Source organism: Geotrypetes seraphini, chromosome 2 (assembly GCF_902459505.1).
Source record: "Geotrypetes seraphini chromosome 2, aGeoSer1.1, whole genome shotgun sequence".
Classification (NCBI taxonomy): Eukaryota; Metazoa; Chordata; class Amphibia; order Gymnophiona; family Dermophiidae; genus Geotrypetes; species Geotrypetes seraphini.
In genome coordinates this window covers 335,797,695-335,817,376 of record NC_047085.1, presented here as the reverse complement: position 1 = coordinate 335,817,376, position 19,682 = coordinate 335,797,695, and the positions used below count along the sequence as shown (strand labels likewise).

Here is a 19,682-nt window from a genome sequence, read left to right as displayed (position 1 = left end):
TTCTCTGGACATTTTATTCTAATCACATTGATCCCTTGCTCTCTATTCTGTGTTTTCAGGGTTTATTATCTAATGCTTTTCTTGGTCTGCTGTATATTTGCCATTTCTCCTCTCTCTTCCTGGCTTTATCCATGCCTTCCTTACATTTGTCTGACATTTAATTTTTCTCTTTCAGCTCTTTCCTTCACTTCTTTCTTTTGTGCTTATCCACTCTTTCTCAAGTCCACATCTCTATGGCTTCTCTTATGCCTCTCTTCCTCCCCCCCCCCCCCCACCCCATTCCCCAGTCTAGCATCTCCTTTCTTCTCTCCTCTCCAATATAGTAGGAAGAGCAGCAACCACATTAAATCCTCCATTTTTCTATAATTTGCTCTGAGCTATACACCTTCCCCAGTAATAACAAATTTTAGTTTATTGCATGGAGCCATTCTGGAAGTAAAATTATAACTAGTGTCACTTGCTGTTCCTAGCACATGGATGGGATGCTAAGTAGACCACGTGATTTTTTTCACTGAACCAATATGAATGTTATCCAAAAATGATGTTGCACACATGCTCCTATGCAGCCTCAAAGCTCGCTTACAACATATGATAAATTATACTAATCTAATAAAAGATATCACTGTATAAAAAATAAATTTAGATCCTTGTGTGACGACTAGTAATTAGGACAATATAGTTCTGAAAGATCTTTATGCATCTCCACACTTTCTACAAACTTTGTTCTGAGTGCTGAATTTCAGCTGAACTCTGTAACGTCCCTCTTTATGCAATCTCATACTGATTAGAAAGTTGTTTACTCCCAAAAACTGTACAGAAAGGGGACACAACGTTTAGAGTTCTATAAACACTTTCCAGGAAACTACATTGCTTTTCATTCATTCTGCAGTCTGAATATCCCTGACTTTTCAGACTGTGAGGAGAAACTTAATACTAATTAAATTTAAAAAAACAAAACAAAAAAAAAACATTCAATAAGCAGCTACCTGGCTGCGAGCAGCTGTGCAGCCCTCTGCCTCTGAAGTGTAACGAGAGACGCTGCCAGCAGCTCCGGCCGATGATCATCATTTCTCCAGCCATACTCTATATATGTCCCACTTAGTCAGTGGCGATATGGAATTAGAACACTGCCGGGACAGCGCTTGCACGAGCGCTGCACTCTGACGTCACGGGGAACGAGACAGGCTGTATCATAGGGGCAGGAAAGGGACGAGTACTACTGATCACTGACACAGGCCTAAGGGGCGGGGAAAGGAGCGGAACGAGAGGGGGTGGATGAGGATATAATTCCTTCATACAGCAAGAGTCAGACAGACTGAAAAGAGAGAGCCGATATACTTTTCCCTCTTGCTGTTTTTTCTTGCTTTTGCTGTTGGGTTTTGCACCCGGTGGCTTTTACGTTTCGGAGCGCGCACGCGTGCCACTCTCCTAGCTAGCTCACTTTCTCTCTGAAGCTCTGGCTTGACTTTTACAAGAGTGTCTGTTGCTGGCGCTACTTATTAACTATACTTTGTACTTTGGGCTAGGCCTAGGGCTAACTTTGGACAGAAGCATTGCTAGGCACCTTTAAAGGTGTGCAACAGCATGCAGCAACATATGGCTCCAGATAAAGGAGAACGGATTGAGACATCCGGGTTTTACTTTCATTGGAAGTAACAAGATAGATGTCTCAAGCTGTCCTTACTTCTATTGCTTAAAATACTACAGTACTATTAATTATTTCTATAGCACTACCAGACGCACGCAGCAGTGCACAGAGTCACAAAGAAGAAGACAGTCCCTGCTCGAAAGAGCTCACAATCTAAACAGCCACGACAGACAAACAGGATGTCATGGATACAATTAAGGGGAATAATCAGCAGGCTGGGTTGGAGGACAGAGGAGTAGGGTTAAGGATTGGCGGCTATAAAAAGGTGGGTTTTTAGTCTGCTTTTAAACACGGGAAGGGGACTGACAGACAAACTTAGGAAATTTAATCCAGGCCTAGAAGTAAAACCCGGATGTCTCAATCCGTCCTTCTTTTTCTGGAGCCATATGGTAACTAGTTATGTGCAATCTTACTGTCAGTAGCGAGGTTAGGAGACATCCCCCGCACCCACCTCTCTCCACCCCCACCCCCAGCTCTTTCCACGTCTCCAAGACATTCTCGCACCCTCCCTTCCCACCCCATACCTCTTTAAATCTTTGCCAGCGCGAGCAGCTTCTCCGCCCTGCTGCTTGTAATACCGTTCCCTCTGGCATCACTTCTTGGCCCTGCGACCCGGAAGTGATTTCAGAGGGAGCTTGGCCTTTGTGAGAAGTAAGCTAGAGTGGTTGCTCGCACTGGCAAAGATTTTAAAGATGTACGGGGAAGGGAGGACATGGGGGGCAGGAAAGTTGCCGGTGCCCCCAACATGATGGTGCCCGGGGTGGTCCGCGCCCCCCTTACTACACCACATCATACTGTATATCTCGCCAAATCCTAATTAATTAGCGTTCTAGGCGATTTACAGCCAACATATTGTTACATAGAATTTTGAATAGTCAAACATGCTACAAAGAATTGCTACATAAAGTTATAAAATTATACTTAGTCTGAGGTAATATGTCACAAACAGCAGCTGACCATTAACATGGTCTTTGTTTCTAGTTGCTTGTATTATTAGTTTGAGTAGTGGCATAGCAAGGTAGGAAGCCTGGGGAGGTGCCCCCCCATACACACACACACACTCTCCTTCCATGCTACATTCACACCTTCCCCACCCACCCTGGTGTTGGTTTTCCCTCTGACATCACTTCCTGGCCCCGTGACCCAGAAGTGATTTCAGAGGGAGCCAGGCTAGCGTAAGCTGCAAGCCAGAGTAGTTGCTTGTGCTGGCGAAGATTTAAAGAGGTACAGGGAGTGGGGAAAGGAGGGTGTGAGTATAGCTTGGGGAGAGCAGAAAGCTGCCAGCACCCCCACCAAAACGGTGCCAGGGGCGGTTCCAGCACCCCCCCTTACTACACTACTGAGTCAATAAGAAATGAGTTCTTCACTTTTACTACTTGGTGTTTGAATGATTTGCTGTCAGATGTCTTGTACTTTATATCTTTCAGAGTTGGTCTGCAGAAGCCGTGGATGGGCCTTGCCCACCAAGTTTGAACTCGGACCTATTAACTAATTGGCTCTCTCTGCCATGTCCCCTTCACAGCATCTACTCCTTTTATCTCCCCGGTCCTTTAATTCCCCCCAGGGCTTCTACCTTAAATTTGTTATAAAAGTTGCAGGGCGGCAGCAGCACTGCTCTGTCGCCGACACGTTCTCTCTGCTGTGGCCCACCCTCTCAAGACAACTTCCTGTTTCCACTGGGTAGGGCTGCAGTGGAGAGAAGGCAGCAGGGCCAGCAGCAGGGTAGTGCTGTGAACTGCTGCTGCCCAGCAAATTTTACAACATATTTAAAACGGTCATGGGGAAGGGGGGGTTAAAAGGAGTAGATGCTGGGAAAGGGACGTCACAGAGAGAGTCAAGCACCAGGTAGGCTGGCTGGTAGCAAGATGCCACTTCCAGAGTGCTGCTTAGAAATAAGATTCCTCCCGAGACATGTCAGATTCGGGGATGGGCAGAAGGCAGAGAGGGTGTGATATTGGATTTGGGGGAGGGAGAGATGTTGAACTCAAATGAGGGAGGGATAGACTTGGAGGAGGACAGAGTGGGGTAGAAAGAGGGCAGAGAGAGGTGGCAGAGGGGTTAAAAGGAGGACAGTGAGAGAAGGTCTTGAAGGAAGACAGAGCAGGAAAGGGAGAGATGGACATGGCCTGCCTCTCCTCCCAGTTGCTATCTCTCTTTCCATATCCCTACCCACCTCTGGTATGGCATCTCACAGGCTGGGGGAGGGGGAGCAGGGAGAGAAAGAGAGATATGCCCACTCTTTTTGGGTTCAGGCCTGCCCAAAACTGGCCAGTATAGCAGTTTAAATGCTACATAGCATTGTTTGAATTCTATTCTGGAAGAAAAAAAAAAAACCACTACCACTACAATTTATCTTTTCTATAGTGCTACTGGATGTACACAGCGCTGTACATTAAAACAGTCAAGAGACAGTCCTTGCTCAGTAGAGCTTACAATTTAAAAGCACTCACCAGCAAGCTATCTGGAGAGTGCAGGCAGTCTATGGCTGCAGGCTGTCTGGAGCGGGTCTGGGCCACAAGCACCCACTAACCCAGAAGTGCTCCAGTGCAGGATTGGAGCTCCAAGGATCGTGGGTAACAACTGGTGCCCCAGTTTTTAAAAGCAGCTATGGGGACTGGCATTGGCAATAGAAAAGTAGCATAGGAGCCATATTGTAAAAGCAGCCAGCAGTGGGAGCACCTCGAGTGCCACGGTATCTATAGGAGCTGGTTCCCCTCCACACATACATGATTAATGGACATGTGTGAGAAGGAGGAGGAAGGCCCAAATGTCATTTTGGCACAAATCGCACCTGAGCCTGAACTGTTAATTTGCAAGAGGATTATGAAAAATTGCAAGAGGACACCGGGAGACTGGGCATCAAAATGGCAGATGATGTTTAATGTGAACAAGTGCAAAGTGATGCATGTGGGAAAGAGAAACTGGAACTATAGCCATGTGATGCAGGGTTCCTCATTAGGAGACGCCGCCCAGGAAAAGGATCTAGGTGTTATTGTTGAAGATACATTGAAGCCGTTAGCTCAGTGGCTAAGAAAGCAAATGGAATGGTAGGAATTATCATGAAAGGAATAGAAAAAAAAAGGTGAAATATTATTATGCCTTTGTATCACTCTATGATGCGGCTGCACCTCGAATACTGTGTGCAGTTCTGGTCGCCACATCTCAAAAAATATATAGTGGAATTAGAAAAGGTACAGAGAAGGGCAATGAAATTTATAAAAGGGATGAGATGACTTCCCTAAGAATAATGATACAGGGACAGGGACAAACTTTGTCCCCATGTCATTTTATTTATTTATATTATATTATATACCACTTGTATCCTAAGTGGTTTACATTCAGGTACTTTAAACACTTGAGACTAGTATCAATATGTAAAAACTTAACACATCTTAGACAATTGGCAACTGAATTCAATGATTAAAAAAAATTGCAAAAGCTGCTTTTGGTTTTCAGTGAACTACTGTTAAATGATATCATTTGTAACTTGTCTTCCATCTGCAACATCCTTCCATCATGTGCCCAGCTGCTCAAGCATCTTACTGTTTTGTTTGTTATTAATAATGCTTTTATTGAAAGTAAACAATAAAGCACAGTTACTTACTTTTTTGAGGGAATAAACAGCCAGATGGATAAGGGGGAATCCATAGACATCATTTACCTTGACTTCCAAAAAGCCTTCGACAAGGTACCTCACGAATGGCTACTTAAGAAGCTGTGGAGCCACGGGGTGCAAGGGGATATCCACTGATGGATCAAACACTGGCTGGCAGGCAGGAAACAGAGGGTTGGAGTAAAGGGCCATTACTCAGACTGGCGATGGGTCACGATCGGAGTTCCACAGGGGTCGGTGCTGGGACTGCTCCTATTCAATATATTTATTAACGACCTGGAGACGGGGACGAAATGTGAGGTTATTAAATTTGCTGATGACACCAAACTCTGCAGCAGGGTTAGAAGCACGGAAGACTGTGAAGACCTGCAAAGGGAGCTAACAAGACTGGAAAGACTGGAAGAATGGGCAAAAAAGTGGCAAATGAGTTTTAACATAGAGAAACGCAAGGTCATGTATGTAGGGAAAAAGAACCCGATGTTCACCTACAAAATGGGGGGATCATTGCTAGGGGTGAGCAACCTTGAAAGAGACCTGGGGTTGATGGTGGACTCAACATTGAAAGCATCGGCACAGTGTGCGACAGCCTCAAAGAAAGCGAACAGAATGTTGGGTATCATTAAAAAGGGTATCACAACCAGTACGAAGGAAGTCATCATGCCGCTGTATCGTGCAATGGTGCGCCCACATCTGGAATACTGTGTCCAGTACTGGTCGCCGCACCTCAAGAAGGACATGGCAGTACTTGAGGGGGTCCAGAGAAGAGCGACTAAACTGATAAAAGGTATGGAAAACTTTTCATACGCTGACAGGTTGAACATGCTGGGGTTGTTCTCCCTGGAAAAGCGGAGTCTTAGAGGAGACATGATAGAAGCCTTCAAAATCCTGAAGGGCATAGAGAAGGTAGACATGGACAGATTCTTCACACTGTGGGGAACCACAAGTACTAGGGGTCACTCGGAGAAACTGAAAGGGGTCAGGTTTAGAACAAATGCTAGGAAGTTCTTTTTTACCCAGAGGATGGTGGACACATGGAACGCACTTCCGGAGGTTGTGATAAGCCAGAGCACATTACAGGGGTTCAAGGAAGGTTTGGATAGGTTCCTAAAGGATAAGGGGATTGAGGGGTACAGATAGAAGTAGAGGTAGGTTATAGAAATGGTCAGGAACCACTTCACAGGTCATGGACCTGATGGGCCGCCACGGGAGAGGACCACTGGGCGCGATGGACCTCTGGTCTGACCCAGTGGAGGCAACTTCTTATGTTCTTAGGTGTTAGGGACAGCAGGCAGATATTCTCACCACGGAGCCCCCGGTACGGACACTTCAAAAACTCGAAAGATCTCTTGATGCCCGCACCGCGCATGCGTGAGTGCCTTCCCGCCCGACATAGGCAGGCGGTCCCTCAGTTAAGATAAGCCAGCTAAGAAGCCAACCTGGGGAGGTGGGTGGGTTGTGAGAATATCTGCCTGCTGTCCCTGGATAACACCTGTTACGGTAAGTAACTGTGCTTTATCCCAGGACAAGCAGGCAGCATATTCTCACTGATGGGTGACATCCAAGCTAACAGAGATAGGATGGTGGGAGAGTTGGCCAAAGAAATACAATTGGAAAACATAAAGGCCGAAGTGCCTATCCTGTCTGGAGAAAACAAACCAGACAATAGTGAGAAGTGAAGGAATGAACTGAGGACCAGGAGGCAGCTGTACAGAATTCCTTAGTATAACTATAAGGAAAAAAACAACAAATGCTGCCAGAACTCAAACTTAGGGTCCGGGACACGATATCCCCGTGCCAGCCAGTCTGAGTAAAGAAGAACGAGAGGGAGGCAAACAGCCAAGTGAAAATTGTTCCCATGAATATAGGATATCCAAACTGAGTTGAATCAAAAGAAAAAGTTGAAATAAAATCACTGCAGCTCCGACCTGCGTAACAAGGAGGACAAAAACACGCCTATAGGACAAAATTTTCCTCGTAGGAAAAAATGAGGTGCAGGAAACAACACAGATAGAAGAACTGACTGAGCAAAAAGAAAAGAGTAGAAGACAATGTGGTCATGAACACAGAATCACCTTGGCTTGATGAAAGGCTGATAAGGATAAAACTGCTAGTAGGGCATGAAACTCACCGATACCCCTTGAAGAGGTGAGAGATAGAAGGAATAAAACATTTTCCAGGTAATAAATTCAAGTGGAGCTGACGCCATTGTTACAAATGGTAGCATCAACAACCATGAAATAACCACAGGAATAGTCCAGACGACAGAAAAAGGAATGAGGTGTGGTGACACATGAAAAAAATCCTGTCATGAGCCTGGGCACCAGAGAAGAAAGCAGAAAGAGATTGCTCCTTGACAAATCAAGGGAAGAAAATGCAATAGCATTAAAAAGAAGTCTGAGAGCCATAGACTCGAGACTAGAATCAAACAAAGAAAAAATACCAACGGTTAGGAAAGTGGAAACAGGCAGAGAAAAAGACACCCGGAAAGAAAACGAAACCACTTTTGGTATCAACAAGGACGAGTGGCTGGTGTCCTGGCAGAAATCAACAAATAGGCTGAGAAAGACATAAATGAAACGGACGCAGCTCAAAGAAAAACCAATGAAGTTTGAAAGAAATCAAAGATTCCTGAGTCGGAGTGAACCAAGCAGGAAAATGAGAAAAAGAAAGAGCTCCCAAAATTTGAGTGGACGAAGAAGGGAGAACTCATGATGACTGGATCACCATGCATCTTGGAGGTAACAGCTCTCGTGAGCTTAATGAAAAAGCTCAACAGGAGAAGAAGCGAAGGGAATGCATATAAAAATATACTCGTCCAATCCAGGAGAAAAATAACCGTTGCCAGACGAAGAAAAATCCTGGAGTAAAAGGATGAAAGAATCCTGCTGAAAATGGTTGCTAGAAAATTCAACTCCCCATGAATATCAGCAAGAGCAGATGGCCAATTGTCTCCAAGGGCACAAAAAAACAGGGTCTCCTGACATAACAGGAGAGAGCCCTAGACTCCTTGCTCAATTACATGTAGTGGGAAACCCCTGAATTGATTGGGCAATGAAGGAGGTGTTGAGTACAGTGCAGACAATGAAAAACATGAGGTCCTAAAAATATCATTAGAAAAAATTAGGGGAAAAAATCTGATGCCTGGCAGTCGAAAGACCCTGAGGCTGTAGAATGCCCTTATGCACTCCCCAGGCAGAAATTTGATGCAGCAAGCATGAATACCATGCAAAAAGGTAACAAATAGAAAAGGGAACTTCCGTAGAGACTAGAGGAAGTCAAAGATATACAAGCTTTGAGAGTTAAGCCCTCGCCTGGTACCAGTGGAAAACAAAAGACCACTGAGGGGTACAAGAATATAATCCAACCCGTAGCATAACAGGAACATGAAAATGCCTGTTGCTGAAAAGAAACAACATGTGTAAGATTAAAAACAATCTGAAAAAATAAAACACTCTCAGAAGAGTGGAGTCAAGAAGTACCCCAAAGAAACACAGACATGTAAAACGGGTACGGAAAAGAAAAAGGTAAAGAAAATGAAATGAGTGAGAAAAAAACGTCAGAACCATCTCTCAGGAAAAAAACAACCGGGTACAAAACTGGATGCTAAAAATGGAAAAAACAAGAAGGCCCTGTAATTGAATAGATGTGGCCAGCACAATCAGATACCCCCTGAATAATCTGGAAGGAAAAAAACTAAAACTGGAAAGGAGAACGGTTGAAAAACATAGGTCGAAAGCCATATGAATTGGAGCCTGTAGCGGCTGCCTGGATAAACAGAAAGCAGAACCATGAGTCATCCAGTGGCCTTGACAATTAAAAGAAAGATCAGTAACCAAAGAGAACCCATCAAGGAGAATAAGCAGGAGAAAAACAGGAAGGACTGCGTAAGATCCCACATAGACTCTCAAAAGAACAGAGTCTGAGAGCAGGGTGAAAAGATTAAATGGATAAAGCCTCCACATGAAGAGAACTCAGAGAGCCTAGGCTCATAGGAGTATATGAAAACTGATAAGACAGCTGTCATGAAAGTAAAGACTGCTACACAGTTGCGGCCAGAGAAATTCACCAGGTCCATAATGTAGAGGAAACATGTTCCAGCACAGCCCCAGGAACACTTTCCCCAAAGCAGACTTATGCAATAACCAGGCCTGTTGAGTAATGATAAAAAGAGACACTCAGATGCTGACCAGATCCGTAAAAAACAGATCTGCAAAAACAGGTACAGTACTATAATTGGAAAGCAGCTACATGAAATGTGTACACAAACGTATGCCAAGTAAAACCATTGAGGCAGGAAAGGATTCCAGGAAGCCCATTTGGCTAACCAGTCCCCAGTAGTGCTTCAGGAAAAAAAATTGCGATTCAGCCTACTGAATTGGTTTTTCGATTCGATTTTCCTGCCCAATTGGGTGTTTTTTTCAAACATCCTGGTGGGTTTATTTTATAGCCTCTTCACCCTCTTTGCCTTCTCCTAACCACACTGGCGCTGTGGTGTAAACAAAATAAACAAACAAAAAAGACTTTTCCTCTCTCTGTTAAATCCTAGCTCACGTTTGTGGTCTAACACCAGCTCTGGCAGGATACACGTTTCAAATCTGACATATTGTAATCACAAAATGGAAAATAGAATTAGTTTTTCTATCTTTTATTGTCTGGTCATTATTCAAATCTTGTTGGTCCCAGGCTCTGGTTGTCTTCTGATAACTTGCTTGCCAGGGTCTCCTTCTTTCTCCGTTCTAACCATCCATCTGCCATCTCTGTCCTCCCCTTCTGTTTCCCTTTCCTCCCCCGGAGGTCTGGCATCTTTTTTTTTGTCTCCATCCACAGATCCATCTTTTCTTAACTACCCTTTCATCCAGCATCTCTCTCTCCTTCCCCACCACCCCAGGGTCCACCACCTGTCCCTTTCTTTTCCCAACTACCCTCCTATCCAGTATCTCTATCCCCACCTCGACACCATCCTTTGTATCCAACTTCTCTCCTTTTCTGTTCCTTCCCTCCCTAAATCCCATTGTCCATCATCTCTCTTCCTCTTCTCTATTTTCAGACCCATTATTTCTTCCCCCCCAAAGTCCGGCATATGCATGTCAGAGAAGGGGCGGGACTGCGGCAGAGAGAAGACGCTCCGAAGCCGTACAGCAGCTTGCAAAGGCAGCTTGCAAAGATCGCTAGCGCCAGCGATCTTATTGCAGGCTGCTGAAGTTAGGAAGATTGATTCGGGAGGCCAGTGGGAGAAGACGGACAGCACAGCATCGGGAGGCCAGCGGGTAAGCCTCTTCCCGACTGACTCTCCCCACTCGCCCTCTAAAGCAGGAGCGGCAGGCCAGCAAAAGGCAGCGCTGCCCCTCCTTCTTTAGAGGGCGAGTGGGGAGGGTCAGTCAACGAATCGGGAGGCTAATTTTTGGCAGGGTAAATCGATTCGAAACGATTCATCCAAAATGAATCGGTGAATCGATTTGAATCGTGAATCAGGCAGCACTAGTCCCCAGTCTTGTCCACTGTGCCCAAAAAGACAGAAGCCCACACTCTAACTGTGAGGATGAACTCCACCAGGGGGGAAACAATGACACATGTTAACCACTTCAAAGGACGTGTCAAAAAAGTCCCCACAGAGATCAAGGAAGGGAAGTAAAGGAACCTTGAGATAAGTACAAGGAAGGAAAAGACATTCCGTAAGAAAAGAAATGACTGTATAAAGTCAATTCCCAAAGGAATGCAGTTACAGAAAATTTGCTAATGGATCTGTAAAAAAAAAATAACATGTCATGAAAATATGAAAACCGTGCGAACCCCACTCAGGGGAAAAAAGTACATGTGATGAAGAAGCACCCACCACTTCAGAGAGAGATGGGGCATAGATCCAAAAGACACCACAAGCCTCTCAACCAAGCAAAACCAAGACCATGAAGGAATCACCGACTTGATATATCGCTTTTTCTGTATGGTTACAATCAAAGCAGTTTATGTCTCTTAGATACTTTTTTTGTACCGGGGGCAATGAAGTTCTAAGTGACTTGCCCAGAGTTACAAGTAGCTGCAGTGGGAATAGAACATAAAACCTCAGGATGCTGAGGCAGCTGCTCTAACTACCAGGCCACTCCTCCACTCCTGGCTAGTTGCTTATGGACTTTCTTCCATCATAGGTGGTGGAATAAGATGGACTGGTGAGACTCTGGCCTAGCCAACTATTTGCCCCACTTAGCATCAGAAGCCAGAGAGCTGGCAGAAACAGAGGTTGGTTGGTTGGCTTGACCCCTACAACCAAATCATATTCTACTGCTCCTGGTCCAGTAACATATTCAAACCCCTTTTAAACCCAGCAATTCTAGATGCCTTGTGCAAAAATTCCGCAGCTTGATTGTGAGTTGTCTGAAAAGAATACTTTCTCCATTGTGTGTTAAATCTACCACCTGTTTGTTTCATGGGACATTCTCAACCAAGCAAAACCAAGACCATGAAGGAATCACCGACACCGGTAAATGCAAGGACCAACTGGTGTCATGGGATAGGAGTCAAGAAAAGCAGAGAAGACTCATGTGAAAACGTCCCCAGAATCAAAAAAACTGAACCAGGCAGCACTAGAGGAGACGGTGTCGATAGGACTGAGAACCCAAACAACCGTAGCACAATTGAACATGTCGATGTCGATAAGAAAGTCCGATTGTGACCTGGATGTAGGTATGGACTGCGACATCAATCAGAAGAGATGACAATAACAGAGAGAAGTCGACATCGAGCAGGGAGGTCGACACCCATTATAAACATCGACATCACCCACAGGAACAGTGAAAACATGCCGACGTCGATCAAAATCGTGGGCATGAAAGAGAACACTGTTAAAAAGGAAGAACCGGTATCATTAGATACAACACCGGTACCAAAGGTCAACACTCCCGAGATGAAAAAAGCCGGAATGAAGGCACACAGCACCACTGGAGCAGACGGGAAAGGACACCGGTACCGATGGTGGCATGGCCAAGGAGAAAGGAAAAGACACTCGTACCCTTGGTAACCTCTGACCGGTACCGATGATGTCATTCCCAAGCAGAGAGAAAAAAACACCGATACCGTTGTCCATGACTGGTACCCATGGTGTTATTGTCAAGGAGAGAGAAAAGGACCCCGGTACAGTTGGTCCATGACCGGTACCAATGGTGTCATTGTGGAGTAGAAAGAAAAAAGCACCGGCACCCAGGACCCATAACCGGTACCATCGGTGCCCCTCCCGGAGGGGAAAGAAAAAACACTGGTACCTATGGTCTCTAACCAGTACCAATGGTGTTATTCCAGAGCAGGAAGAACAGAACACCGGTACCATAGGTGTGGCTGTAGAATAGAAGAAAAGAACACCAATACCCTTGGTCGATGACCGGTACCATAGGTGTGGCTGTAAAATAGAAGAAACACCGGTACCCTTGTCTCATGATCGGTACCATTGGTGTCACTCCACGCTTCCAAGATGAACATGCCCATATCAAGACAGTCATCAACATCGAAGCAGAGCCAGAGATAGGACTGAAACAAAAGGTCGGCAGGATTTGACTCACTGCTACAATGACCAAGCTTGGATGATGTCACCTATAGGATAAGCTGAAGTCTAAAGAAAAAAACCAACTTACCAAAGAAGAAGCATCACAGGCGGTGCAGGCCAGGGAAGCAATGTCGGAAGTATGCTGGGTACCGGAACACTGGTGTCGGGATTCCTGGTACCCGAGTCCTGGTACCAAATCACTGGCGTCGACGGGAAACTGCTTCTGGAGAAAATACATGAACATGTGCTAAAGAAGAAAAAAAGCAAGGGAAGAAAAAACCGACAAGGTCAAGATCCCGAGATTGCTAAAATCATCAGAGGATGTCGGTGAAGACAAGTTCCACCACAAAATAACCGTGTAGAGGAAGATTTGGGCAGGAAAAACCAGTAAAACAGTATTGAAGATGAGAAGTGAGGCGATTTGGAAACTCCAACAACAACTGTGAACCTCACTTGTTAGGGTTCAATTGTACTGTGGCATATGAGCCATCAATTCTATTTATATATAACTGCTATAGTTATTTTTCTTAAAATAAATAAAGACTAGAAAACAGCATATGTTTCATTTTTTACTTATTATTGCATGCAGTGCCTCTAGTGTGCCCCGATGGGACCCGTTTCGCCTGTAAGGGCTTTTTCAAGGGTTCTTTAAAGGAGCTCTTTTTTCAGTCTATCCCCTTTTAACTTTAGAGAGTGTCCTCTTGTTCTCTCCACCTTGGAGAGAGTGAACAATCTCTCTTTCTTGAATGTTTTAATCATGTCCCCTCTCAATCTCCTCAAGGGAGAAGAGGCCCAGTTTCTTTAGCCTCTCATTGTACGGCAACTCCTCCAGTCCCTTAACCATATTTGCCGCTCTTCTCTGGACTTTTTTGAGCAGTACTATGTACTTTCTCATGTACGGCGACCAGTGTTGGACACAGTACTCCACGTGGGGGTGCACTATGGCCCAGTACAGCGGCATGATAACCTTCTCTGATCTGTTTGTGATCCCCTTCTTAATCATTCCTAGAATTCTGTTTGCCCTTTTCGCCGCCATCGCACATTGCGCGGACGGTTTCATTGTCTTGTCTACAAATACTCCCAAGTCTCTTTCCTGGGGGCTCTCTCCGAGTACAGCACCGGACATCCTGCATTCATACATATGATTTTTGTTACCAACATGCATCACCTTGCACTTATCCACGTTGAACCTCATTTGCCATTTCGCGGCCCATTCCACAAGCGTGTTTATATCTCATTGTAGGTCTTCGTAATCCTTCTATGTTCTCACTACTCTGAATAGCTTTGTATCATCCGCAAATTTAGTCATCTCGCTCATTGTACCAATTTCTAGGTCGTTTATAAATATGTTGAAAAGCATGGGCCCGAGCACCAAACTCTGCGGCACTCCACTTGTGACACTTTTCCAGTCCGAGTATTGTCCATTTACCCCCCCCACTCTGTTTCCTATCCGCCAACCAGTTTTTAATCCAAGTGAATATTTCACCCTCAATTCCATGGCTTGCAAATTTTTGAAGTAGACGTTCATGGGGAACCTTGTCGAACGCTTTCTGAAAATCTAGACACATGATGTTGCCCTGGTCACCCTTGTCTATCTGCCTATTTATTCCCTCAAAGAAGTGCAGTAAAATTTGTCAAGCAAGATCTTCCTTTGCTGAAGCCGTGCTGGCTGGTCCTCATCAAATTGTATCCATTAAGGTGATCAATGATGCAGTCCTTTATCAGTGCCTCTACCTCTTTCCCGGTACCTAAGTCAGACTCACTGGTCTGTAGTTTCCCGGATCTCCCCTCGAACCTTTCTTGAAGATCGGCGTAACATTCGCCACTTTCCAGTCTTCCGGAATCTCTTCCGATTTGATCGACAGATTGGCTATTAGTTGAAGCAGTTTAGCTATAACCCCTTTCAGTTTCTTGATTACCCTTGGGTGGATGATGTCCGGTCCTTGGGATTTATCGTTTTTAAGCCTCTTCTAGGCTGACTGTCAACCCTGTCAGTTTCCCTTCTTCATTTCCAGTGTATAGCCTGTTGGCTTCTGGTATATTGGATAAATCCTCTTCAGTAAATACAGACACAAAAAATTTCACTTTGTCGGCGATGGCTTTGTCCTCCTTTAGTACTCCCTTTATTCCATGGTTATCTAAAGGCCCTGCTGCTTCTTTCACGGGTCATTTCCCCTTAATATATACAGGTCCAAGTAATTTTTCAAACACCGTCTGTCCCTGCACCAACTCTTGCAAAATGCCCGAACTTAAAATATAATGTTTTACTTGCAAAAAAGGAAAAAGATTCTGAGAGTCCAACCCATACATGGTCCTCAGTTCCCCTGAATGGTTGAATTCCCTTCATGATAACATTCACCAACTGATCTACACAAATCAGCCCGTAATGAGCCAAATGCAAAAAAAAAAAAAAAAAACCCTCCCACTCTCTGCCCTGGTAGAAATCACTGAATTGAATAGGGGTAAACCAAGAGTACTTACAACCATTCAGTAGAAGACCCTAGACATTACACCACATCCTCAAGGTAGTGGCAATAGCCTCCAAACAATCCAATCTACCCTTCCCCAGGAGCCATGGAGTATGCATAATTGGGAGCTCCTTTACCGTATCCTATTTTATAAGCACCTATAATTTACACTCCTGAGCTTGCCATTCTAGCACTGCTCGGAGTTGTGCAGCTTGATAATACTTACACAACTTAAAAACTAATAAACAGCAAAAGAAGGCCACTGAGTCATAAATATCAACATAACTTCTAAACACCTTAAAAAAGTACATGACAGTAAAATCTTATAAAAGAAAGGCATATAGAAACCATATACATGATAGAAGATTGCAGTTAAATATAATTAAACCATATGTATAAAAAATGATAGTATCTAAAAACACATACATAATAAAATGATAATTGAGTGATTCTAGCTGAACCATACGTATGATGAATATAAAACTATTAAAACGGAAACGCTTGGTAATTAAAACTGAAACATATGAGTACGGAATATTGAAAGAACCAGTATACCCAATAGATGGAGCTGAAACACCTATCATCAGAAGGAAAAATACTAGAGGGGAAAAAATACACCAACTGTATCATTTACTGATGCCTACCGTCTTAAATTATGAAAAAAACACTAAACACATCGTGCCATGCATGATCAGAAACAAAAACCCCAGGATGTTATGAAGTAGAAACAAAAAACAGTCTGAAAGGAGCAATAAGGAATAATCTACCACGTTTGCAAATGCCAGCATGCATAGAGTCAGAATATGACAAGTATGTTAAAACATAACTGCAGGAAGTGTAAAAAAACAGCGTGACCAGTAGCAACAAAGCAAAAAAAAAGGGTAAACAAAAAGGGGGAAATAAAATATGGTGCAAAATCAAATAGTTCTAAAATGTGGAAAAAATCTCTGATCTAAAAAACAAACTCGCTTTTATCTCAGGTTGATGTGTACAGTCCTTTCCCCCAGTCCTTTGCTATATTTATCGTGGAGTGTTCGCCTTGTTCTTTGGATTGCATGATTTATTCATGACTCATCTATCTTTGTTTTCTTTGCATCTAGTTAGCCTCTAGCGTTTTCGCTGTCCACATTTGTTGCCGCATTACTACAGTGTTGTGAAAATAACCCTTAATTTACTGGGTCAGACCAATGGTCCAAACTCAAACCATTTGCAGGGCCATATTTTGAATTTGTAGGTACTTGGAGGGCCGCAGAAAAAATAGTTAATGTCTTATTAAAGAAATGGCAATTTTGCATGAGGTAAAACTCTTTATTTATAAATCTTTCCTTTAACTATTAAAAGTACCAAAAGTACCAGGTGGGCACTGGGCAGGAAGAGAAGCTCCTGCATCGGCATCAGCTGACTAGCAACTTCCTGCAGCCACTTCGTATACCGGGACTCTTGCCTTCGCATATCCAACAGATACGCGAAGGCAGGAGTCCCTGCATATGATGTGGCTGCAGGACGTTCTCTTCCTGCCCAGTGTGCGAGATCGCACCGGTGTCAGCTAACTTGCAACTGCCTGCTGCCGTCGTGTATGCCAGGACTCCTGCGTTCACATATCCGGCAGATACGCAAAGGCAGGAGTCCCAGCATACGCGACGGCAGCAGGCTGTTGCCCAGATTGTGGGATTGGGTTGCCCAGATTGCGAGTTTGGGTACTAGACCACAGGCCACAAAATTAGCAGCCATAGATGGTGAAGATCTTCACAATGACCAATCCAGGTCATAAGTACCTGGCAAAAACCCAAATAGTAGCAACATTCCATGCTATTGATCCAAAGCAAGCAGTGGCTTCCCCCATGTCTGTCTCAACAGCAGACTATGGACTTTTCCTCCAGGAACTTGTTCAAACCTTTTAAAAAAACTAGCTGTGTTAACTGCTCTTACCACATCCTCTGGCAATACATTCCAGAGCTTAACTATTCTCTGAGTGAAAAAAATATTTCCTCCTATTGGTTTTAAAAGTATTTCCCTATAACTTCGAGTGTCCCCTAGTCTTTGTAATTTTGATGGCGTAAAAAAAAAAAAAAAAAAATCAATTTTTGCTTAATAATGGCCCGAAAGCACAAAAATAGTGATGTTAACAGTTTTTCAAAGTCTAAGACAAGCTGTGAAGTACTTCCCATCAGTGAATAAATGCTAATTATCAAGTTTATACAATAAGAAAAAAAAATTCATATGCTGAAGTTGCTAAAATGTACAGCAAGAATTACTCTTCCATTCATGAGGTAGTGAAGAACAAAAAAGAATCCGGTCTAGTTTTGCTGTGGTACGTCAAACAGTGAAAGTTATGTTTCTAGGACATGAAAAGATTAGTTAAGATAGAAAAAGCATTACATTTGTGAGTTGAGGAAATAAACAAGAACCGTATGTATTAACAGTAGTGTTTTATGGCAAAAGTCCTTAGGCTTATATAAAGATTTTAAGAAAGCATCCACTGAAGAGAAGAATACCAAGCCATTTACAGCAAATAAGAGATGGTCGCATAGATTCAGGAATAGGTATATTTATTTGAAAAATATAAAAATTACTGGAAAGGCTTTGTCTGCCAATGACAAAGTATATTCAACCAAGATGTTGACCCGTTGAATCCACATGAAAGTGAGAATCCAAAAACAAAAAATGCTGTGGAGACTGATGTTACTGATCCTGACTTTATTGTTAACAAAAATATAATCCACAACTTTGGAAATGTTGAACATCCACTACTTGTAACAGTGAAGAGGACCCAACATGGTACATGTTTCAACCTTAATGTCTTCCTAAGGGGTCCTATGAATGTAAATTATGTGTAAATAATTGGAAAGAGGATTATTATTATAGTGAATAAAATAAGCTATGTGTTGAATATGGTGAACTAAAGAAAAGAGTGACCTTGGTGTGTGTGTGTGATAAATAATGTGAGAACGGATCAGATGTGGATTTCTGATTGATATTGTCAGTGAAAGGCGTTAGGTAACCAAGCTACCGGTAATAATAAGGTGTGAGTTATGATTGTGTTGAACAAAATTGATGTGGGGTAATAAAGACCAAGAGTTGGTGTTGGGGTATTGCGAGTCAATATTGTGACAGGGCCAGGGGTAAGCCTAGCCCTTGCAACCTGGCTCCTGCCCAAGGCGCAAGTATTAGTACTCTTTGGAGGACCACTCTGGAATAAACACAGCAGAGGGGGGGGGGGGGAAACAACTTTCCACCAATAATTTCCAGTTCCAAGTTTTATTATCCAGTTCAGTTTGCACTGGTTCTAATACAGCCACACCAGCTGATGGTGCTTGGAGGAGATTTATCACAAACAAAAGTTCTCTTTTACAGCAAGTCCTTGCTTCAATCAGGAAAGAACCCCCCCCCCCCCAAATATTTTCCTTTAAACCAGGATTTCTTTCTCACACTTCAGCTGCCATGCTTTGCACAGTTCTGGGCAGCATTCTGGTTTCAAGAACTTATATACAAGAGCCCCCATGGACCAGCCGGCCCTGGGCTTTAGTTCCACTCTTTTCAGGCTTGGCACAATTATTGTACTGAGCCCACTGTTTCTTCAGGAAGTTCTCCCCACCTGACTACCTGAAGTATAAATACTCCCACCACCCTTTTTTATTTCTGGGCAAGAAGCTGGGAACCATCTACCCTTGTTTTAATGGTCTAAGATTCTCCTCCCAAAAGTTCCCCCTATCAAGGATATGCAATGTCAGGTCACCGAATCCACTCCGGGCTTTATTTTTCCTTTTAAGGTTAGTTAGCATTACCCATTCCCCACTCACTATGCTTTGCTTGCATACAGGGATTCTGGCTTAATTTCTGTTATTAGGCAATCCTCACATTCACACATCAAACTCTTATTCACTATATAATCCCTCATAAGGACAGAAATGCCTCTTTAAAGTACTTTAGGCCATTGTTATATAGAACAAACTTTCACTCCCTTCCCCCACACAGTACCTTACTGACTCATGCTGCATTCAGACATATAGTCTAAGGTTTCTGGACTGCAGTCCGTTTTAATTTCCCTCAGAGATATTTCCCTCTACCTCCATAAGAGATTCCTCACTCTCTGAAGCTGGATACAGGCTATCCTCTGAAGCAGCATTTGGCAAGCCCTGCTCATGGAGCTATTCCCTTCCAATTAGCCTCTGCTTAGAAAGCAAAGTTTTGTTAGTATGGAAGTGCTGTGGGACAGGGAGTTGCTTAGTAGAAGGCAATAAGACAAAGCTCCTAGCCTTCAGTTCCCTGTTCTGCGAGGAACATCCTTCCCTCCAGGTTCCTGATTGCTTGTGGGGTGTTCTCAGCTGGCCCTGATTTATTCTGCTGTGTAACTTTCACTCCTGCTCTAGCCACAGTTCTGCCTGTCAGCTCCACCCCTTTCCTTAACCCTTATTGTGTCAG

The 19,682-nt window shown here is 43.8% G+C and overlaps 1 protein-coding gene across 11 annotated transcripts in view; it reads right to left on the bottom strand.

Moving 5' to 3' along the window:
* SUGCT (succinyl-CoA:glutarate-CoA transferase) overlaps positions 1 to 19,682 on the bottom strand; it is a 965,969-nt gene that overhangs the window by 945,307 nt on the left and 980 nt on the right. For 2 of the 11 annotated variants that reach the window (XR_004538045.1, XM_033930270.1), the window contains exon 1: positions 987 to 1,532. The exons of 1 other annotated variant lie outside the window; for it this stretch is intronic. Coding sequence is in view for 5 of the 10 variants with exons in the window: in XM_033930270.1 (XP_033786161.1) it covers positions 987 to 1,080 (94 nt within the window). In the remaining 5 variants the exon portion in view is untranslated. Of the gene's footprint in view, positions 1 to 986; positions 1,535 to 2,172; positions 2,263 to 2,569; positions 2,689 to 19,238; positions 19,586 to 19,682 lie in introns of those variants that run through there. 8 more of the 11 variants (XM_033930264.1, XM_033930268.1, XM_033930266.1 and 5 more) reach the window with 8 other exon arrangements.